Source organism: Hemicordylus capensis, chromosome 12 (assembly GCF_027244095.1).
Source record: "Hemicordylus capensis ecotype Gifberg chromosome 12, rHemCap1.1.pri, whole genome shotgun sequence".
Classification (NCBI taxonomy): domain Eukaryota; kingdom Metazoa; phylum Chordata; class Lepidosauria; order Squamata; family Cordylidae; genus Hemicordylus; species Hemicordylus capensis.
In genome coordinates this window covers 19,383-42,041 of record NC_069668.1, presented here as the reverse complement: position 1 = coordinate 42,041, position 22,659 = coordinate 19,383, and the positions used below count along the sequence as shown (strand labels likewise).

Below are 22,659 nucleotides of genomic sequence, written 5' to 3'. Positions count from 1 at the left end.
AGAGAGACTCCTGGCTTCTGACCCCTGGCTCCCCAGGGCCACGCGCTCTGCTTGCCCCCATACGCTCCTTCGTATCGACGCCTGGCGCACGGCTCCTACAGACTACGCCTCACATCTCCTCCCGAGTGGTTCTCTTAGCTCCAGACCATCACTCCGGCGCAGAACACAATAAAGTCTTGGAGGGGCAACATCAACAATGCACTTTTTAAGAAACCAAAAGTGGGAGGGGGGAGTTACATCTGGGGAGAGATGGGGAGGGGGGGGAAATAAGTCTTTTGGTTTTCCCAAGAGTACAGTAAGACATTCGTGAAGGCAACACATGAAGCACGTTTGACAGTTGTGCGTGTGTGTTGTGTGTGTGTGTGTGTTTAAAAAGAAACACTGCAGGGATGGTTTTCCAAAACACACAATAATGAGGCCATGTCTCTTCCAGGGAGAAAAATGCCCCCCCCCCATTGGATTATCTTTACACAGTAGCGCAGGAACAGCCGAAAGGAGGGTCTTCAGCTGCTGGGAGTACAACTCCCCTCCTCCTCACTCAGCTGCAGTGAATCGTGTCCAGCAACAGCTGGTGAGCCTGAGGTTGGCCTCCTGTGCACTAGAGGGCGCCCTTACTCCACCAGGTTTCCTCATGCCCGAGGAAGATGAGATAGCAATGTTCCAGGTGCCATGGCTATTCCAAAAGGCAAGGGGGCTCTCAGCACAGGCTCTTGATGCGGGTGATGTGTAATTAAATAAGCATCCTGGGCAGGGGGCGCTTTAGGGCCTCTCCAAGGGTAACGGAATCAGGCACATCATCGTCACTTTCTCACAAACGGTAGCCATAAGCAAATCCCTCGTTTGCTTTTAAGTACACACGCTGGCAAGAGAACATCTCCTACGAGAAGGCATTATTTTTATTTTTACAAAACCCTTAAATTATGGCCGTTTAAAATCTAGGTTTAATGTGGGTTACCACATGATCGTTATTGTGTGAACCCACGCCAAGGTGGTTATGGCTCAAGAGTAATCACACAATCACACTAATGCGGGTAACCCACATTAAACCTAGATTTTAATGACTAGCGAATGAGGCCACTGTCTGAAGCGTGCAAAATACACCAGTAACGGAATCACAAAGACATCCAAAGACGTCCAGACATCCTGATTCCATTACGGACTTGTTTTTGCACATTTCAGACACTATACTATTTGAGGGTTTTATTAAGATGTGACCTTACAGCAGGAGATGTTTTTTGGCCGCTGGGTATATATTTATCATATTTTTATACCACCTGATATGTACATCTATAGGCGGTGTACAAAATTTAACACAATATATAAAAAGTCAGATTAAAATCCACGAAACAATAAAAACAATGGCATAAAAGAGTTATTAAAACAAATCATTAGAATTCCAATTAAAAGCACAATTCTAATCCTACCACATCCCAGTGAAAATGTGCTTATGGATATTGGGTACAGTCCTTGAAACCCATGGAAACATGCCTGATTCCGTTACCCTCAGAATCACCCTTTGGACACATCAGTGATTCCTTGGTGTGCTCTGGGCATGTCTCAAACAGCAACCGTAAATGCCTGTGTGTAGCCCTGTTCGGGAAAGGCTTTGGGGGAAATCCGCACTGTGGAGCAAAGAGGAGCCGGGCCCTGCACCTGACATCCCGGCTGTGCTGCACCTGGGGAGGAAAGAACTTTGGATCTCAACCTCTCCATGCTCCCTGGAACTGACATCCAGACCCTGGCACCCCATTAGACTTGGTGGTGGCAGCCTGGAGGAGGAGAGAACCCTCCTGGTGGGAAAGGGACCCAACGGCAAGCTTGAGTGTGCCGGAGGAGGAGGACGGATCCAGGCCGTGCCTCTTCCAGTTCCTCTGCAGCCTGGCTCAGCACCGGCCCCCGGCCCGCTCCCGGGCACACGTTTATTGCTTTCCAAAGTCAGCCCAGCTGCTCCGTGCAGGAAGTGCGGGCGCCCCCTCCCCGCAAGAAGAGGGCAAGGCCCACCCGGACAGCTCTCCATTCAGGTCCAGCTAAATGGCGCCGGCCGGCCGGCTTCTGTGGCACAGCAGTGACCGAGTCCGTCAGGGACAGCGAGCCTCGTGACACCGGCTGCTCCCGTTCCTTCCTTCCGCTGGCAGGATCCAGCCCAAGTGGCCCTTGCAGCATGCGCGCTCCCTGGAGCACTGAGAAAAACCGCCTCGGAGGGGAGGGAACAGGGGCACAGAGGGGTCCCTGCCGCCCACTCCCCAAAGACTCCCTTCAACCGCCCCGCCTCCTGAAGCGCTCAGCCCAGGCCGGGAGGGAGAGAGGCGCTGGCCCAGGACCCCACGGTGCGTCCAGGGCATCAGGCAGAGGCCCGGAGGGCAGGCTCTCCTTGGACACAGGGGCAGAGTCCGTCGGGCCATTTCTCACCCCGCCGCCGAGCTCAGCTCGGACGCAGCTTGCCCTCCCTGCCCCGACGGGCTGTCGGCAACCAAGCCCAGGCTCACACGAGACAGCAGCAGGAGGGGGTGCGCTTCCGGGCCTCAGGAGTGGCGCAGGGGGTGTGCGTTGCCAGAGAGAGAGAGCGCGTCTGCGTCCCGCGCAGGTGCAAGCTTCGCTGTGGAGGTGGGCAGGGTCAGGTGGGGAGCCGAGGGGGGTGTGGGGGGCCCTCCTGCACGCCAGGCAAGAAACGCTGCCGAGTGGACAGTACCATGGCCTGGGGTGTGCAGGATCCGGCCGCCGCTCCCAGGCCAGCGATCCAGACGTCCCGTGAGCAGGGGGTGCCACAGCCAGGCGACGGCCGCCGAAGAGGCCCCAGCGAGCAGGGGGGCACGAAGCAGGGGGGCAGGAGAAGCGAGCCGCCTGTCTGTGCACCGGAGGCCGAGGCGGGGAGCTCGAGGGCCGGCGCGGGTGGAGGAGGCAGTGCCAGCAGGAATGGCCGAGACGGGCCCCCGGGGGGCCCCCTAGACAAAGACCTCCTCGTGGGGCGTGCCGTTGATCTTGAGGAAGAGCTTCTCGTCGTCGCTCTTCTGCTGCTTCTCCCGCTCCAGCCGGCGCCTGTAGCAGATCAGGTACAGCGGCAGGCAGAAGCCCAGCATGCTCAGCCCAAGGAGGCCCACGTTGACCTGGGGGGCACAGAGGGGGGTGAGCAGGATTAGGGCATCAGAGAGGGCTGCAGTGCCTCTGGAAAGTGGAAAGAGACAGGCTCCCTTCCTACGTTTCGAACTGGGCACCTGTTGCACGTGGCCACTCTCCTGCCCCATCCCTCCCGGAGGGGAGCGGGAAAGGGCTGCTGCAGCAGCAGAGTGTTGCAACCCTCTTCCTGGCGGGGGCACCATTCCCAGGCCTCGCCAGGAGCCGTGCCGCCCACCCCACCTGGATTTGGAAACCTGGGGCACGCAAGGAGAGGCCCGGCCCAGCCCTCGGCTGATCCCCATCTTTGCCAGGCAATTTGCTGTGCAAACAGACATGACATGCCCGCTGGGAGCCGGGCCAGGGGAGGCAAGAGGCAGAAAGCCGAGCTCTGCCGTTTTCGCAATCCCCCGCCGGGCGGCCCTGGGCGAGCCGTGGGAGATGGAAGCCGCTAGGCTGAGTCAGCAGGTTCGGCACTCCACCTTGCCGAGGGTGGCTGGGTTGGCCCCAAGGATCGCGTTTTGCCACCCGAGGCGACCTCCTCGCCTCGCCTCGCGACAGGGCTGCCCCGACTCCTCTGGGAAGAGAAGCAGGGCCCGACTCAGAGCAGGCGGGAGGGGCGAGAATTCAGCCAGCCTCCCCCATGGTTCCTCTGTGAAAAGTCCCGCAGGCGAGCGCTGCGTCGTGTGAGTGAGTGCTTCCGCTTCCCAAGACAGCGACGCGAAGGCAGCTGCTGGAGGAAGTCCCCCCTGAGCCCGTGGCCCACCCCCAGGGGCCGCCAGTGGGGGGCCTGACTCACCCAGAGAGGGTCTTTATTCAGGGGGCCCATCATGGCCACGAAGAGGGGCTGCTGCAGGAGCGCGAAGAGGGCACTCACAAGCGACTGAAGTCCCGTCAAGCTGCCAAACTGCGTGGAGGGGTACCTGTGGGGAACAAGAGGGTGTGGGTGAAGGGAGCGGGTGCCATGTTGCCTTCTCACGGGGAGCTCTCCCAGAGGGTAGTCGATTCTGCCTAGATGGGGACAGGGGGCAGAGCCTCTGCTTGGCATGCAGAAGGCCCCAGGTTCCGTCCCTGGCAGCATCTCCGGGTACAGCTGGGAAAGGCTCCTGCTTGGAACCTTGGAGAGATGCTGCCAGTCAGTGTAGACCACCCTGAGCGGGCTCAACCAAGGGTGTGACTCCGCAGGAGGCGCTGCAAATTGTGGCGGGAGATTTAATGGGACAGCCAGAGAAAGGCTGTTGTGCAAGTTCCTTGCGCCATCTTCTGTTCTAACGGGAGATTTAGTGGGACATCCCAATGACGACTTAAGCACCTCTGGCTGACAAACCATGCAAAGGCCATGTCTTTTTCAATGCTTTTTCATGGATTTTGGAGACAGGGAGCCACAGGTCCTGAGTAACGTGCTTTGGAGCACAACTCCCACCACCCACAGTCATTGAGGCTGGGGGTGATGGGAGTTGTAGTCCTGCAAAGCTGCCATCCTAAATGCACTGAAATTTCTGGCCACTTCTCAACGTGTGTAGCCCAAGCCAGGCTGCCGATCTTGGCTTGATCCCCAGTGCTTGCCTAGACACGAAGGAACCCAATAGGCACAATAGTGCCCCAGCCAAGCCAGTGCTCGCTTCTGGAGGACAAACGCGATCACCCGACAGGTGGAACCGCCTCAGAGATTGCAAAGTGCTGAATGCTGGGAGTTGCTATTACTAGTGCAAGGCAGGGAAGCCAGTGAATAGCGGCTTGTCCTCCTGAAATGGTGCAATTTGAGAACCAGGAACACGAGTTGGACCAAAGGTTCCACTCCACTTCTGAGGCAGCCCTTTCAAATTAAAAACAGACCCAGGGACAGAAAAATAACCCTGCCCGGGTCAAGAGAACAGCAGCAGCTGAAACTGGATTGAGCTCCTTCCTGGCCTTTGAGTGAAGGACACTTTAGAAGAGGCGTTGCCTTCATAGGAACATAGGAAGCGGCTGTCTACTGAGTCAGATCTTTGGTCCGTCTAGCCAAGTATTGTCTACACTGACTGGCAGCAGCACTCCAAGGTTCAGGGCAGGAGCCTCTCCCGACCCTGCCTGGGACTTCTGCACACAGCAAGCTTTACTGTGAGTTTACAATGAACTCGAAGTTGTCCCAAAAAACAATGAAAATAGTGGGGGGGAGGTTTACCCCAGATATAAGTCAGGCTACGCTCTTAATGCACAGTGAAAAACCCAAATTGTGTGTGAACTGCTCCTCAATAACTCGCAGGGACTTTGTCTTCAGCAGCAGGAGAGCAACCGGCCCCCTCCCTAACTGGCCCCGATGGGATCCCCCTATCCTTCCTTCGTGTCCGGGCACAAAACCCCCAAGAGTTCACAGGAGGGGAGAACGCAGGAGAGGAGAATCTCGCGGGCCTCCCCGGAGCACAAGAGTCTTTGAGGGCAGAGCCGCGGGCCGTGCCAGCGATTGGGAAACCCTTTTGCTCCCCGCTGGAATGCAGCGGCTTCTGCCGAGAGCAGAGCCTGTACCAGATAGGGAGGGCTGTGGGTCAGGCCAGCCGCGCTGCTCTTAAGCAACGCCCAGAGACGCAGGCCAAGCTTCACAGCTGTTTATCAGTCCATCGCGCGAAGGGAAAACACGACCCAGAAACTGGGTTGGCCACCTCTCGCCGAGGCACAGGCGTGCCCCAGCTTAGAACAGGGTGCCTGACGCATTGGCGATGGCTGCTACTGGCAAGAGAGACGTGCAGCAGCAGCAGCTTTTGGGGAACAAAACTCAAGAGCGGCCGGGGAGTCTACGGGGGGCTTACACGGCTGCGTAGAGGCCGCCCGTGGCAGAATGGATGAACCCTCGGACAATCGTGTGCAGAATGAAGGAAAGGATCTGGAAGAGAGAAGGAGAGAGAGAATCCTAAATAGACACCAGTTGTGCTCAAAAAGGGGCTCTCTGGCTGCGCATGCTTGCACACACGCACACATTCACAAGGCCCATCCAGTCCAGCATCCAGCCTCGCACAGCGGACCACCACGTGCGCTTGGGAAGCCCAAGGCCAGAGGTCATCTGCCACAGGCCGGTGCACGTTCTTTGGCTGCGCATGAACATGAAAACATACGAGCAGGCCAACGCCCAGCTAGTCCAGCATCCCGCCACACGCAGTAGCCAGCCAAGGGCCCCTGTAGACGCTCACCTGTAAAGGCAGGTTGGGGATCAGGCAGGTGACCCCGAAGCCCACCAGCAGCAGGTTGGTGAACGCAAAGGCCCGGGTGGCGTTGATGATCTTCTGGGTCTGCCGGTCTCGGCGTTTCTTCTTCTTGCTGCCCCTGCAAAAAGGGGGGGGGGACCCCGGGGGGGGGCGTCACGTGGGGAGGACGGCGTGTGGGTGACTGCAGCTCCCCACGTGCCGAGAGGGGGAGCCCTCTCCTCTCGGCTCCGCGGCTGCTGCCTCTGCTGAACAGCCCTCGACTTTCCCTTTTCGGGCTTCGAACGCGTCTCCCCAGCCCGCGACCCCTCTCTTAACCACAGGCCCACCACAGGCAATGCTATCCTCTTTCCGCCCGCTGCTGAGTGCTTTGGACCAGGCGGGCTGGAGAGAGGAGCTGGGGAGCTGGCAACGCCACGCTAGGAGTCTACGGCGGGTGGTGAGGAGGGAGTCCTCCGGCAAACAAGATCCGCCAGCCCGGAGCCCAGAGGAGCTACGTACGGAGCGGGGTCCGCTTCGTCGCCCTCGTCCGAGCCGTCGTCACACTCCTTCAGCTTCCAGTCCATGATGTAGCCGATCACCGGAGCCGTCAGCAGGCACAGCAGCTGGAGGACTCCAAAGATGGAGGTGTAGAGACCCACTGGGGAAGCAAAGGCAGAGATCAGCTGCACGGGGGGCCGAGGGGGGGGCACCACAAGCCCACTGCCTTGGCCTGAGCTGCAGCCTCTCCCCCCAAAACGGCAGCCTGCTTACCCAGTCAGAGCCTGGGTCCACCCAGCTCAAGAATGTCTACACTGACTGGCAGCAGCTTTTCCCAGGTTCCAGGCAGGAGTCTTTCCCAGCCCTACCTGGAGATGCTGCCAGGGAGGAAACCTGGGACCTTCTGCATGCCAAGCAGAGGCTCTGCTTCGGCCCCTCCTGCAGATGTTGGCTTACAACTCCCATAATCCTTGACTATTGGCCACTGTGGCTGGAGATTATGGGGGTTGTAGTCCAAAAACAATGGGGCAGGGGTGCACAACCTTGCCCCCCACAAAGGAGAACATCTTACAGTGCTCACATGTAGTCACCAAGTAACAGTGATTCCCAGATGTTGTTGACTACAGCTCCTAGCATCCTCAGATGCAATATCCTTTGGCAGGGGATTATGGGAGTTGCATCAACAACATGTGGGGATCCCTGTTAACAGCGGACACCGATAGTCACCCCTCCAAAAGCAAGCCAAGGCAAACCCTGCTTAGCAAAGGGGACAATCCACGCTCGCTGCGGCAAGACCGGCTCTCCACCTCCTCCCAGGACGCATCGCGTCCGTCTCCCGCTTGGATGAGCTTTTAAACCGAATTTGAAAACCTTCCTTTTTTTCAAAGCGGCTTTCGGAAAAAAATAAGTTGCAACCAGCTTCCCGTTTTATCTCGTCGGGTCTGTTTCCCTGCCCAGCTGGTTTCGTGTCGGAACGTTTTTGTTGCATTTGTATTTATTGTTTTCTTCGTGTTTTGCTGCCTTATGCGAAGCCCCTGCAAGGCGCCGCGTGCTGGTGGGGCAGGACGGAACCCTTTCCAAGAAGTGGCAACCCCAGGCCAGCCTCTCCCCAGCTGCTGCCGCGGCTTCCTCCCGCCGGCCTCCCTGTTGTTTTCGTGAAAGGGCCTTTTGATTTATCGGCTGTGCCGATTCCAGATTTAACAGGTCCAAACTGGATCTCCCGACTAAGCAAGACACAAATGGGTCTCGTCCTGTTGTGCCATCGAGAAACAGGCAGTTCATGTGATCTCTCCCTTCTCTCAGGGCTGGCTTCCTTCCAGGAGCTATAAATACGGGGCGTTGAGTCACAGAAAATTCAGCCTCGGCTGGGGGGGGGTCGGCTGGCGGAAAGCACCCCCCCCTTCAACCCAGAGCAGACAAAGCTGGCAAAGTTTCATGCTGCCCCCCCCCCAAAAAAACACCCCACAGTTTCCCCCCCAAGAGAGGACATTCTGCAAGGAACTAAACGCAGTCAGCCTTGACTGGAGGATGTCACGTCAGCCACAGAGATCATCGCGGAAGCATGGCTGAAGCCCACACCGGCACGCAAGCAGACAGCAGCAGCGGGTGGCTTTCCGAAGGCCCGCCAGAGCGGCCGGGGAAGCCTGCTGCTTCACACATGAGAAACGTTTCCTGCAGGCCATGACCCCCGGGAACTGGGCCAAGCGGAGACTCTCTCATACTTAATGGGGCGGGGGGGCGGACTGTCCCAGGTCAACCCTGTAGAGCGTCTCTCCCAGTGGCCGCTGCTGGAGTCGTCTTTTTCGTTTGGGAGCCTCCTTGGGGCAGGGACCCATCCTCTCCTGGCTTTTGCTGCAGAAACCACACTGGAAACTTGTGTGTGGGAGAGCAGGATGGACAGGTGCTCATTAAATAATAGATGAGTGCCCCCCTCAGGCAAAGGGCAGCCTGGTTAAGGGGCCCCTGTGAACTGGGCCAGGAATGGGCATCTTTTCAAAATCTCTCCTGTTGAGCAGGGGGGGAGCCACTGGCCCTATCCAGCCCCAGCATAGCATCTCTCCCAGCGGTGGCGGCTGGTGTCTCCCTGGTTTCCTCTTTCGAGATGGGGAGCCTCTTTGGGGCAGAGACTCCTCTTCTCCAGGCTCCTGCTATGCAAACCGCTGCGGGAACCTTTCTGAGGAAAAACCGGCCGGCCAGGTGCGCCATGAATAATTCATGAGGGGCCCCACACCTCAGGCAAAGGCCGGCCTCCTTAAGGGGCCCCCCGTGAGCCGGGCCAGGAATGGGCACCCCTTCAAAATGGCCGCTCTCTCCCCCTAGCAAGTGGGGGAGAACCACAGTCCCTATTCAGTCCAGCATCATGTCCCTCCAAGGGACTGATCCTGAGGTCTCCTTGGTTCCTTTTTAGACTCTGTGGGCCCCTTTAGGATGGGGAACATTTTCTCATTTTTATTTCTTTGACATGTAAACACAGAGACCATTTGATGTGGTTGCAGGGGTGGGGGGAACATAGGAAAAAACATAACGTTTATGATGATAAGAGCCTCCCCATCTCTGACAACTTTTAAAAGGGCAGTCAAGACGCATTTGTTCACCCAGGCTTTTAATTAGCTGCCGTTTTAATTGTGTTTTAATTGTTTTAACTTTGAATTTGAATTGTTGAAGTGTTTTAATCTTTTATTGGCTGTTTTTATTGTTTGGTAAACCTCCCAGAGAACTTGCATTTGGGGCGGTATAGAAATGTATTAAATAAAATAAATAACATAACATAACAATCCGTCACGGTAATTTGCATTCGGCCATTCAAATGAAAGAGGCGCTCATCTTGATCCCTGGGAGAGCATCCCTTTTTGAGAGTGGGAAGACACTTTCTGCCAAGCGGTCCATCTAGCTCAGAATCATCTACTCTGACCGGCAACAGCAAGCCAGGCAAGCGTCTTTCCCAGCCCTACCTGGAGATGCTGCCAGGGATTGAACCCGGGACCTTCCGCATTCCAAGCAGAAGCTCTCTCACTGAGCTACGGCCCTATGATGCAAGCACACAAATCCCTACCCAAAAAGGTATGCAAGAAGGTTCGTCTTGAGAAAACAACGGCACTAAGAGTGTTAACAGCGACCAGTTGCCCTGGCATCCACTGCCCAAGGCCCAATAATCGTCTGGAGGCCATGAAAGATCTTTGTTTCGCCAGACCATCTGGGGCTAGAGGTCAGCCAAGGTTTCAGAAATTATATTTAGAATATATTTTGAGCCACCACTCTGGTTCGAGGGCAGGCAGAGAGGTCGCTGCTCCAAGCCATGAAAGAAAGGGGAAAAAGAAGTGAATGCCAACCTGTCTCCAAATCCCCGTCCACGAGAAACTCCAGGATGTTGTTCATGGCGCCCATGTAGAAAATAAGCCGGAGCTGCGTGACGCACATGGTGATCAGGCTGAGCAGCAGGATGGGGCTGAAGACGCTGTGCATAAAAGACGGGGACGCTGGGATGGAGAGAACGAAAAGAGAAGGGGCCGTCAGTCTCTCCCCAACAAATGCAATCTACTCACTGCGGCTGGCCTGCAAAGCAAGGGTCGCTCACCAGCACTGATCCCGGAAGCAGGGAGCGATCCCCTGATGCTGTGGACTACAACTCCCATCATCCCCAAGCTGCAGTGGCCTTTGACTGGGGATGATGGGAGTTGCAGTCCACAACATCAAGGAATCCCTGCTTCTGGGAACAGTGCTTGCCAGCCTCTAGAAATTCCTCCTGCTGGCAGTGTTTAAGATAATATTCGACATTCACAGGTTCCAGAGGTCCTCACATGGAACAGGTCAAGGCTTCCCTTATACCCACCCTAACCGTTCATCCCCTGCAAAGCAGATGCTCTGCCACTGAGCGACAGGAAGCTGCCACCTGACTGAGTCAGACCCTTGGTCCATCTAGCTCAATACTGTCTACATTGACTGGCAGCAGCTTCCCCAAGGTTGCAGGCAGGAGTCTCTCCGAGCCCTATCCTGGAGATGCTGCCAGGGATTGGGCCGGAGACCTTCCGCATGCCAAGCCAAAGGCTGCCCCTGCTCACTGAGTAAAGAGACATCTTTTAGAGTGGTGATGGAGCAGGGGGAGAGCAACTGGCCCTATCCGTCCCCAGCACAGCATCCCTCCAGGGCTGTTGCTGGTGTCTGCCTTCTGTTTCTTTTTTAGATTGTGAGCCTTTTGGGGGCAGGGAGCCATCTCAGTCATTCATTCATTCATTCATTCATTCATTCATTCATTCACTTTCTCTGTAAACCGCTTTGAGAACTTGGGTTGAAGAGCAGTATATAAATATTTGCAGTGGTAATGGTAGTAAATGCACAATTTCAGGCAGCAAGCAGGTAGAAGTGGTCTCCCTCTGTGGCCAGAGGCTCCCTCAACCCCAGGGCGCGGCCTCTTGGGGGCACCTGGCAGCCGCGCCCCCCTTCCCCTCCCAGGACCACACCTGCACTATCCGCTTCACACTTCACTTCCAGGTCCACGGTCGAAAGGCACAGTTTGTTGCCCTCCTGGAGGGTCGCGACTTCCTTCTGGCTCTTCATGGAGCTGCCCACGCTCAGGCGGCGGCCTACCGTCGTCACCTGCTTGTAGAACTGCTTCCCGGTGATCTTGTGGTCGAACCCCAGCCAGCTGAACTTGATCTTGACCCTGCCCAGGAGAAGGGGGCAGACACGGGGCGGAGGTCACACACGCCCACCCAGCTTCCCTCGCAGCGGGGCCCCAAGCCTGGATCCAGGCAGGGGCCCCTTTGCTGGCACCCACCCCACTCCACCCCGCCGAAGCCCCTGAATGCAGCCTCCCCCGGAGGGACCCCTTTGCCCCCCCCGCAAGGACTCACGTGTAGTCCATATCTTCTGGGCCTGGGAAGGGCTCAAGGGGCCAGTTGAAGAAGCAGTTGAAGAAGACCAGGCCCGCACAGCAGGCCCAGACGACCAGGATGACGATGAAGGAGACCCCAAAGTCATAGATGACCTGCACAGCAAGAGGAAGGGGTCACCCACCGGGCCCTCCCAGCTGATCGGAGGGTTCTAGCATGTCCGGAGTCGGGGGGACCTTCGTCTGACACTGTGCTGTGTGGGTTAGGGCAACCCACAGCAGATGGCTTTCCAGCCTCTAAAATATTCGGTGCTCATTTTCTGAAGCCCATCAGTCAGGCTGAGGGGAGGGCTCTGCTGAGCTTCAGCACGCAGCCAGCCAATCAGGAGCAGAGGAGGAGAAGCTTCACCCTCCTCCCTTCCATTCTGTAGCAGACATGATACGACGATGACGTATCGTTGTCGACACGTCACTGATACAACAACATCACCGAGGATACATTGGCTTCCAGTCAGTGATCCACAGACGGGAGTGGAAAATAGCGTGGCTGCCGTGTAGGAAAGCAGGAGGGCTCCGAGTATCTCTCCAGAGACCTTTGTGTATCCTAGCGATACTCTGAAGGGAACCCTGGCCACTTGAAAAGAGAAATCACTTTTCGCCCACCGAGAAGAGAGTTGGCAACCGCCAGCCGCCCAAGAGCTGTGGGCTCCCAGCCAGCCTACCTTGATCCCTGGGAACGTCACAGCCGAAGAGGCGTAGGAGCCAATCATGAGGGCGATGAAGGTGGAACGCAGGTCACCAAACATGTTGGGTAGCTGGGAAGGAAGGAAGGAAGGAAGAGAGGCCGGTTAGACCGACAGAGGCTGTTTACTTGGGAGCAAAAGTGTTGGGGGTGCAGGCAGAGGACGTCTCCGTTACCAGCCTCCTCCGTACATTTCTAGGATACCTTTAGCTGCGTTTGGAGATCTTTGGATCTTGTGTGGTCTGTGGCCGGGACCAGATCATTTAAAACAGAGTCTGAACTCAACATATAAGATATAAGCGGATTATCGTCCTTGGAGGCCTTCCGGAGAGCCTTCAAGACCCATCTTTTCTATCCTGGCTTTTAATGATACCTAGTTTGAATTGTGATTTTAATCTGCTTTTAATTGGGTTGTTATTTTATTTTAATTATTATGCATTTTTTATTTTAGTGTAAACCGCCCTGAGCCACTTTAGGAAGGGTGATATATAAATCGAATGAATAATTGAACAAACAAACTATACATACATACAGAGATCATTTTCTTGTGAATGCTTTACAGTCAGGCATACCATATTTACCCAAATCCAAGACTAGTTCCCCCCCCTCAATTTTTTTCAACTTTGAAATGGGGGAGTCTTCTTAAATTCAGAGTTCTGTTCCTTCCAGATATAATCTTATTTTTAATGTTGTGTGGGCAGCAGGAGGTCATCGGAAATTCAGAGTTGTCTTCTATTCAGGTAAATATGGTGGGCCTGGCTCACACAGATCCAGGCTTAATGTGGGTTACCAACATTCGAGTGATTGTATGAACCTACACCAAGGTGCTTTGTGGCCCAAGAAGAAACCAAGATTCCCACCTTGGTGTGGGTTCATACAATCACTCGAATGTCAGTAACCCATATTAAACCTAGATTTGAACTATTGTATGAACCAGGGCATTATATTCCTAGATTAATGATCTGAAAGGGTTAATTCCATAGTCCCCTAGTAAGCAGTAAAGTTCTCCTATTTCATAAATATAAGAATCCTATCAACCAGTCATCAACTGAACAATTGGCCAAGTGTATTATTATTTGTGGTTTATTGTTATCTGCATTTATGTGTATATTTGATGGCAAGAACAGTTTGTACTGGATTATAATGTAGAAATGCTTGAGGAATCCTCCTTTTGTTCCAGTATATCTGCTGTGACTGGAAAACTTGTTCCGTTAAACGTTTATTCAAAATCAAAACAAAGAAGTTGAAACTGGTTTGAAAGAACAGCCACACCTCACACTTCAATGACTGCAAGGTGTCCCCTAGTTCAGGGTGGAAGCAATTTTATTTGCATTTAAATCCTGCTCTTCTTCCAAGGAGCTCAGAGCACTGTACATGGTTGTCTATCTCCACAACAACCCTGTGAGCTAGGCTAGGTTGAGAGATAAGTGGCTGGCCTAGAGTCACCCAGTGAGTTTCATGGCTGAAGCAGGATTTGAACTCAGATCTCCCCAGTCCCAGTCCAACACTCTAACCAGTACAAGTTCCCATGAGCTTGCAGAGATGTCAAGTTGAAGTTCGTCCGCGGAAACTTTTCCAAACGATAAGATTTCCCCACACTTTATTTTCCACTTCTAAAAATCTCATTGTTCCATAAAATAGATATTTGTAACAGAGAATGGGATGCCAATGCACGATTAGGCAAGCTCAGCAAACGCATAGTTTTAATTAGTGTTGTCCCTAGGAGGCGTGTGAAAGAATAGACACATATGTTTTATTGATTTGTAAACAGGAGGGTGTTTGTTTTGAAGTCAATATATAGGTCAAACAACCGGCCAAGTCAGATCACAATCTATTTAGGGCATCAGAAAAATCTGAAGAGTCAGATTTCCTGAGAAAACTTTCTGCAAGCGAGAGAGAAATGTGCATGGGAATTTCCACCCCCCCCCCCTGCAAAGGTTTGGCATGCCCTTTCCCCCTGCAAAATCCTCTGCTCCAAGGGCTCCAACCACACCCCTTCTCAACCAGCCCTCTGGAGAAAGTGACCTTAAAGGAGACGGGCCAGGGACCGAGGCACGGGGGTCATGTGGCCGATGTGTCCCCAGGAAGCCCGCCGAGCCGGGCCTGCTCTCCCCAAACCCAGACCTCGTGCGCTCCTGTGACCTCCACCACCCCAAGCCAGAACCAGTTGCCGGGGAAAGAAAGGCTGCTCTGGCCGGTCCAAGGGGGAGCCGACGCTGGACACAGTTCTGCTTCTTTCGAAACTGAGCAACGGCAGGGTTGCCTGAGGACAGGGGCCACAGGGAGGAGAGGGCACTTTAACCCACCCTGTCCCCAAGCCAAATTCCACCGGGCCCCCACAGCTGTTATTTACCATGGGGGGGGGAGTTCCCCTGTTGCCAATGGAAACATTTTTCCCCCATGACAAGCAACCACCATTAGAGAGTGTGTGTGTGTGGGGCGGGAGGATATAAGGTTACAGCTCCCTCCCCCATGCAGGAGTCCTGATCCATGGGGGCCCAATCCAGCTGCTCCTTCGTTGAAAACACACACACACACACACACACACACACACAAGCAAGCATACCAGTCTTTTGAGCAGAGCCAGACAACTCTGTCGCTCCAGCTGCTGCTGGGCTAACAACTCCCATGATTCCCAACCACTGTGGCTGGGGCGATGGGCGTTGTAGTCCAAGAGGAGCTGGAGGGCCTGAGCCGTCGACCCAGCCTGCTTTCGGGCATCGGGCATCCCCTGAAGGCTCGGAAGGTGCAGGAACACTTCCCATCTCTTGGCAACGAAGCCGGGGAAAGAGACTCCATCGCCAGCGCCGCCTTTACAGCCTTTCACAAGTGCTGTTTTTACTGGCAGTGCCGAGCGAGGAAAGCACCGGCACCGGCAAGGTGGGCATGAGGGATTACTGGGTCCCATCCCCACCCACCCCCCACAACCATCTCCGATGACACCACGTAAACACGGCCGGAAAGTTCATCTGCTCCGGATTCCAGGAACTCCGAGACGGGCAGTCCGAATCGCCAGGCCGAGCTGCCTGTTTACAACGCCACCGAACCGCTCTGCTGCAAGGATCTCCCCGGCAGGAGAAGCGAGAGAAAGAAACCTCTCCCCCCCGCCCCCCAGCTCCGTTCCGCCTCCGCCTCCTCGTCATCAGCTCTCTGGCTGCAGCAGCGGCAGCTCTGGATGCATTGCAGCAGCCGAGTCCCCAGATAACCCCAGAGCAGGCGAGGCAACTAGTGGACCGATTTCGGCCGCACAGGGGAGAGCGAACCGCAGCCCGGGGCAGCACTGCAGTGGGGCACAGCAGCCCCGGGCCGGGACCCAACGCCTCCTCTCGAGGGACGTGGGTTGCAAGGATTTCATGGCTTAGGCCATGAGCCAGCCAGGATGGCAGGTCCCGTCAGGGGAGGGCGGGGGGAGGCTCGGGGTGGCTTTTGACCCGGTCTGCACCCCAAGAGACGGAGGGGAAGGAAAAGTATCGCAAGACGGTCCACTTTCGGCGTGTTGTATTGTCATCGACCTGCACATCTGTGCAAAAGGGACTGCAATTCTACCCTGAATCTCAGGTTCGTGGGGAAGGGATCAAGAAGAGGTGAATCACACAGAACGACGCGACTGCCTATTCTACGTCTCCAGTGGGGGGGGATAAACATTGCCCCAAACCACCATGAACACCCCTCGCCTGGGGTGGCACCAACCACAGCCAAAAATGGGGGGCAGGGCCTGTGGACCTCCAGGTGGCCTGGAGTCCAAGCCAGCTGGCCGAGGTGGTTTTCCTCTTGCCCAGAAGGGACCTCCCAAGCCGGGGCAAACGGGCCCTTCCAGACCCAGGCCTCCCGCGGCGACCTGCCCTCTTGGAAGAGGCCGCTTTCCTCCTCCTCCGCGACCTGGACAGGGTGTACAGCTGGTGTTTACACGCAGGACACGAATGCCCGCTGAACTCAGAGGCACGCCCCTCTAAGCCACAACAGCTGCGCCGGAGGGTGCCCCATAAACACAGCTGCCACCATCAGTCCCAGGCCGGCGGGGGGGGGGAGCCTGAGATGCACCCACTGCCCTTTCAGGGGGGCGGGGAAGGGAGGGCTTCGTGCCCCCAACCAGGGCTGTGTTTCCAAGGGAGCAACCTCCGTGCAGCAAAACTGCTGCTGAGCCTCACAGGAAGGAAGCGAAGTCTCCGGGAAAAGCCAAAGCACTGATCACTTGAGAGAAACCCTCAAGCTAAGCCAAGCCGCCAGGAACATGGCAGCAACCTGGCAGCGATGCAGAAATGCACCCCTGAAGAACACACATCGCCACCCGGCGAAGATGGAAGAGGAGACAACCTGTTTTCCACATGCCCAGCAGAGCCCCCCCCCCCCGCCCGTGCCTTCCCAGTCCCCTCTCCTCCTAACAGAAGAACCCCAGAATCCAGGGGGAATCCCAAACCCCAGAATCCAGGAGACAGTTAATCCATCAAGCCAACCTGAGCCAGCTGGGGTGGTCAGTCATACCATCAAGGAGACAAATGCTCATGGTGATTGTTGGCAAGTGCTACGGCACCCAGAGAGATGGGGAAGAGGCAATAGCATTCCAAGGCTCTCCTTTTTCAGTGTGTTATGATGCTTTTGTGGTCCTGGCCGTCTTTGCCAGCAGTGGGTCAATTTCCAAGGATGCTCCTTGCTGGCCTCCCCACCCCTTGGCACTTACCGTGAGAGACGTGAAGGTCATGCACATCCCCCCAAAGCCGTTCAAGGAGAGCGAGATGAAAATCAGGACCGACAGAGCTGTGGAGAGAGAAGCAGAGAACAAAGCCTTCAGTGGGGCAAGCAGGAGGCCGGGGAACCCCGCAAGGCAGCGGCGGCGCCCAGCGGGGCCTCCTGAGAATCCAGCTGCTAGTAGCCCAGGCAGGTCAGGGCGAGGGGTTCAGCCACAGGAGGTCCCGAATTCCTGGTGCCATGGGGCACAGGCTTGCCGAGAGAGGAGGATGGGGCCAGGAGGAGTTTTTCTCTTCCCGGATTATTTCCCCATTTCTACCCTGCTTTTCTTCCCAGAAGCCCAGAATTGTGGACACGGTTCTGTTTAGCTTCAACGCAGAACCCTGCGAAGTAGGCAGGGCCAAGAGACAGAGAAGTTTCCTGGTGGAAGGTGGTGGGGGCAATTTAAACTCAGGCCTTCATACTCCTAACCACCTTAAGTGGAGCAGCAGGGAAACGCTCGACTAAGCAGAAGGTTGCTGGTTCGAATCCCTGCGGGTACTCTATTGGGCAGCAGCAATACGGGAAGAAGCTGAAAGGCATCATCTCACACTGTGCAGGAGGCGGCCATGGTCAACCCCTCCTGTATTCTACCAAAGACAACCACAGGGCTCTGTGGGCGCCAGGAGTCGAAATCAACTGGATGGCACACTTTAACTTCCTGCACCTAGTCCAAAACTCTAACCACTACACCACACTGGCTCTGGCAGTATTTGGGCAGCAGCCAACTGCATCCTCTATTTTTCTCCGTGGAATTTTTCTCCTTTTCCATAAATTCATTGTTTCATAAGATACATTCACAGCCCTGAATGGGATGCCAATGCCAAGACCGGCAATTTCAAAGTTCCAATTAGTGTTTTTTCAGACAATTATCCCTGGGAAGTGTGTGAAAGGGTACGTGAGGTTTTATTGACTTGTAAACCGGAGTGCAATCGGGGTGTGGGTTTTTAATGACTAAATATATAGGTCGGACACCCTGCCAGCTCAGTACACAATCTATTTAGGACATCAGAAAAATCAGGTCAGGGCGAGGGACCTGACCTGTGCAATTTGAGGAGTTGTGCAATTTGAGGAGTTGTACAAGTGTGATGCAAGCCAACAAAATCTGCATGGGGAAATCTTGGAGCGAGTTTTTCCTCCAGGAAGGTTTCTAGTTCTCAGTTTCCCACAAAACCCACATCTGTGGTCCCAGTTGCCACGTAATTTGTAATGGTATACTTACAGTCTGGGTTACTGGCTCCATAGGCAATCATGACGCACGACACGGCAAAGCAGGCGCTGAAACAGAGAGGGGATCATCAGCCACCGGTGGAACCCACATACAGAAGAGACACAACTTCTTCAATGGCACGTGAACATAAGATGCTGGATCAGGCCAAAGCCCATCTAGCTCAGCATCCTGCATACGCAGTAGCCAGCCAGCCAGCCATATTGGGGAAGCTTGCAAGTGTGCGGCGGGGGGGGGGGAGAATAGGGAAAGTGCCCCCTCCTCTTGGTGTTCAGGGCCATGTCACTTCTGACCCAGGTAGAAATATACAGTCATGATAGCCCTCTCCTCCATGAATCTGTGTAATCCCCCTTTGAAGAACTGTCTAGATTGGGGGCCGTCGCCCCATCTGGTGGCAGCGAGTTCCATAGTTTAACTACACGTCGTGTCAAGAAGTACTGCCTTTCGTCTGTCCTGAATCTCCCAGCATTCAGCTTCACCGGATTATCCCAGGTTCTAATATGACGAGAGACTATTAAAGGGAGAGGGTTAGGGTCAGGGTCCCCGGTTCCCTCCCTGGCAGCATCTCCAAGATAGGGCTGAGAGAGAGACTCCTGCCTGAAACCTTGGCGAGCCGCTGCCGGTCTGTGTTGACAGTGCTGAGCTAGATGGACCAAGGGTCTGACTCGGTAGGCAGCCTCCCACGTCCCTATGAAGATGAGCATCAGCTGTCTGAAGGCTGTGTCCCTTCTAGTAACCGCTGAATCCCTCTGCACGAGGGCAGCAACGCCTGCGCACCAAACACCTAGCGTCGGCCCCAGCGACCCCGCCACCCTCAGCGCTCACCTGCCCAGCAGCCGCAGCTTCCGCGGGCCGTATTTGTCCATGACGATGCCCAGGGGCAAGGTGATGGCGCTCAGCAGGAAGGAGCCCACCGTGAAGGCCAAGTTCAGCATCTCGTCCTGCTCCTTGCAAATGAGCCAGCCGTTCATGCGCACCACCGGCTCGTGTGCCGCTTCGTGGGTCGGCTCGTGTGCCGGCGTCTGGTTGCCCGTTGACGAGTTGGAATTGGCCACAGCGGTCGAGTTATCTGGAAGTCGGGGTGGGGGGAGAGGAGAGGAGAGGAGAGGAGAGAGAGGTCAGCTCCAAGCACGATCCAGCCAGTGGGGGAGTCACCATCCAAGCAGCACCTTTGAGACTCTACAGGTTTGCGGTGGCATCAAGCTTGCCACAGAAAGCTGCTTTCTCAGATGCACGTTCGGGACCCCTGTTAGCAACGCCTAATCCAGCTATGGTGATATGGTGGTGGTGGGTGGAATAAGGATGACCAGCAAATGACTAGACCGTGCAGGTTTGAGGATCCAGTGGGAGAGAGTTCCGGAGTCTATTATGAGGGCAAAACTCTAACATTTCAGAGAGGAGAAGAGGCGGCTGTTAATTTGGAAATCCAGCCCGTGCCCACTTCTCTTCGGAAATTCAGCTTCAAGAAAGGGAGTGCAGCTGACGGAAAGAGCCGTTTTCTTGGGGGCCGGGGTGCAACGAGCAGAGAAGCGTGCACCCTTCTGGGGTGCCGAGTCTGCAAGGGAGTCGAGTGAGCTCTTCCATCCTCACACCCCTGTGCAGCACTTCAGGGGTGCCAGACCAGAGGGAGAGCAAGGATAACTGGAGGACTCTCTTCTGGCACAGTTCATGCACCCTGCAAGAACTGATGCCCCTAGGTCTCCCTAGTGCGGGGGGGGGGGGGCAGACCTGGCCCTCCTGTACAGGCGAAGCTGCAAGTTTCGAAACCCTCCTTTTCCCAGGAAGCAGCAGCGCAGCCCTCAGGGACATATTTCTAGGTGGCCCAGAGGGTTTCCGGAGCAAAGTGAGGTCATCAAAAATGGCCACGTCTCCACTGCATCGCCTGCACGTGAACCAAAGTGTGCTTGAAGCCAATCCCCATCAGGAGGTTGGATTTCAGTGTTCGTTCCGATTCATGAAAAAAGGTTCCTGAAGATTTCAAATCAGACTTTATACTCGCTGACTCCTTCAAGCCAACTTCAAGCCTCTGCATAAACACTGCTTAGAGATACACACATCAGGCGGTATCTAAAGATGACAAACAAACAGAATGAAGTGTACTAAACAAGACGGTTTCTGCAGAGGATTGTTTTTCTTTTGAGTCCCAAACTGACGGTTATTGCTTGTTTGTTGCAGCACCCTAACCCAAACACGTGCACTTTCCTAGTTCTCCACCAAAACAGGGTTACCCACCACCTGTACCAAGGAAGTCAACTGCAGGCCCCTTTATTTTTAACCCAGCTGATACGCAGAGCTGTCTTTACTCGGCGTCCCAAGAGAGACCCTTCCTCCCTTCTCTGCCCTGACCCAAGCCCTGCCTGTTCAACTGCTGCTCCAACTGACAAGACAAGTTGGACAAGAAAAACAATCTACTTACTTATTTAAAATATTTCTATACCGCCCCAAACTTGCATCTCAGGGTGGTTTCCAAATGAAAAACATCGAAAACATCAACCCAATTTACCCATCAAAATCATTGAAAACCTTAACACATTTTTTGCATCATAATTGCACATGGATGTAGAAACAGAGGGAAAAGGCCCACCGAGTCCAGGATCCTGCTTACGCAGTAGCCAGCCAGCTGTATTGGGGAAGCCTGCGGGGGGTGGAGGTGGGGGAATAGGGAAAGTGCCCCCTTCCTGTTGGTGTTCCCCAGCACCTGGTGTTCACGGCCAAGTCACTTCTGCTCCAGACAGAAACATACACCATGATAGCCCTCTCCTCCATGAATCTGTCTAATCCCTTTTCAAAACTGTCTAGATTGGTGGCCATCGCCACATCTGGTGGCAGCGAGTTCCACAGTGTCGTTATGCGCCATGTCATAGGAAGCTGCCTTTTGTGGAGTCAGAGCCTTGGTCCCTCTAGCTCAGGATTGTCTACCCGGACCGGTAGCGGCTTCTCCCAGGTGGCAGGCAGGCGTCTCTCCCAGCCCTCTCTTGGAGATGCTGCGGCCAGGGAGGGAACCGGGAACCTTCTGCACGCAAACAGGCAGATGCTCTTCCCAGAGCGGCCCCAGGGGGACCCTTCCCAGTGCTCACATGTCTCCCATCCAAATGCAAAGCAGGGCGGACCCTGCTTAGCAAAGGGGCCCTTTGGTCTGTCCCGAATCTCCCAGCATTCTTCACCTTCAACAGGTGAGCCCAGCTACTAATGTCATGACACAGAGAAACACCATCCCTGTGCCGGATGTCACACCCCACAATCGGAGTCACCCCCCACCCCGCCCTGGCTCATTTGGGTTGCCCATCTCTGCCCCCTCTGGGGAGGGGATTGGGCCAGGGTACTACCCACTACTCAGCGGATCTGGGGGCCGGAGGAGACCTCCCCCACTCCCCACAGCCTGCTCAGCAAAGGTTGATTAATGCCTGCTTCTCCCCCCCGCCCCCCACCATCCCATAATAGGAAGGCTGGAATGCAGAACGGGCAGGGGGCCCCCGCCTCAAGAAGTCCCTCTGTGCAAATATTAACCAAGCTCTCTCCGAGGCATGCACACAGAACAGGTGGAGCCAGTTTCCGCCTTTGCAGAGAGAGCACAGCAGCAGGTGAGGGGGAGACAGGTGTGCGCGAGAGAACCTCCTCCTCCTCCGTGCCCGGAAACCTCCCTGTCCTGGCTCCTTCCAGCTGACCCAGAGAATGTGGGGGGGGGGTTCAACGGGGCAGCTGCTGCTCCAACACAAACAGAGGATGTTTGCAGTGGAAACACGGACCGCGGCAAACGCCCCGTCCCTGCCCTTGGGAAGCCAGGCGCAGGGGACAAGCACTCGTGCCCGCAGGGCGCGAGGGTCAAAGCTCAGCCGAAAAGCCCCCGCTTTGGCTGCAGGAGGGAGGGCCCTGGCAGCACCTCCAGGCAGGCTGGGAAAAAGACTGGAACCCTGGAGAGTCGCTGCTGCCGGTCAGGGTAGACAACACTGAGCTAGATGGACCACGCATCAGATTCAGTTGGTGGCAGCTGCACATGCTCATTTGGAGCACCTGTAGCTTGCGGGTAGAGCATCTCTTTGAGGAGAGCTGGTCTTGGGGGTAGCCAGCATGACTTGTCCCCTTAGCTAAGCAGGGTCTGCCCTGGTTGCATCTGAATGGGAGACTTGATGTATGAGCCCGACAAGATATTCCCCTCAGGGGATAATGGGGCCACTCTGGGAAGAGCATCTAGGTTCTAAGTTCCCTCCCTGGCAGCAGCATCTCCAAGAGAGGGCGGAGAGAGACTCCTGCCTGCAACCTTGGAGAAGCCACTGCTGCCTGTCTGGGTAGACAATCCTGAGCTAGATGGACCAAGGGTCGGACTCAGTATATGGCAGCTTCCTATGTTCCAAGTCCCAGGCAGCTTTGA

At 55.4% G+C, this 22,659-nt stretch overlaps 1 protein-coding gene across 1 annotated transcript in view; it reads right to left on the bottom strand.

The window, feature by feature from the left end:
* Positions 1–190: 190 nt before the first annotated feature.
* Positions 191–22,659, bottom strand: part of SLC43A2 (solute carrier family 43 member 2) — a 28,905-nt gene continuing 6,436 nt past the window's right edge. The window contains exons 3-14 of the mRNA XM_053275569.1: positions 19,116–19,359; positions 18,285–18,340; positions 17,016–17,092; positions 12,318–12,410; positions 11,618–11,751; positions 11,225–11,427; positions 10,097–10,243; positions 6,789–6,927; positions 6,276–6,408; positions 5,898–5,971; positions 3,911–4,034; positions 191–3,104 (exon numbers count right to left, since the gene is read on the bottom strand). Of these exons, the coding sequence (XP_053131544.1) occupies positions 2,943–3,104; positions 3,911–4,034; positions 5,898–5,971; positions 6,276–6,408; positions 6,789–6,927; positions 10,097–10,243; positions 11,225–11,427; positions 11,618–11,751; positions 12,318–12,410; positions 17,016–17,092; positions 18,285–18,340; positions 19,116–19,359 (1,586 nt within the window). The 3' untranslated portion in view covers positions 191–2,942. The remainder of the gene's footprint in view (positions 3,105–3,910; positions 4,035–5,897; positions 5,972–6,275; positions 6,409–6,788; positions 6,928–10,096; positions 10,244–11,224; positions 11,428–11,617; positions 11,752–12,317; positions 12,411–17,015; positions 17,093–18,284; positions 18,341–19,115; positions 19,360–22,659) is intronic.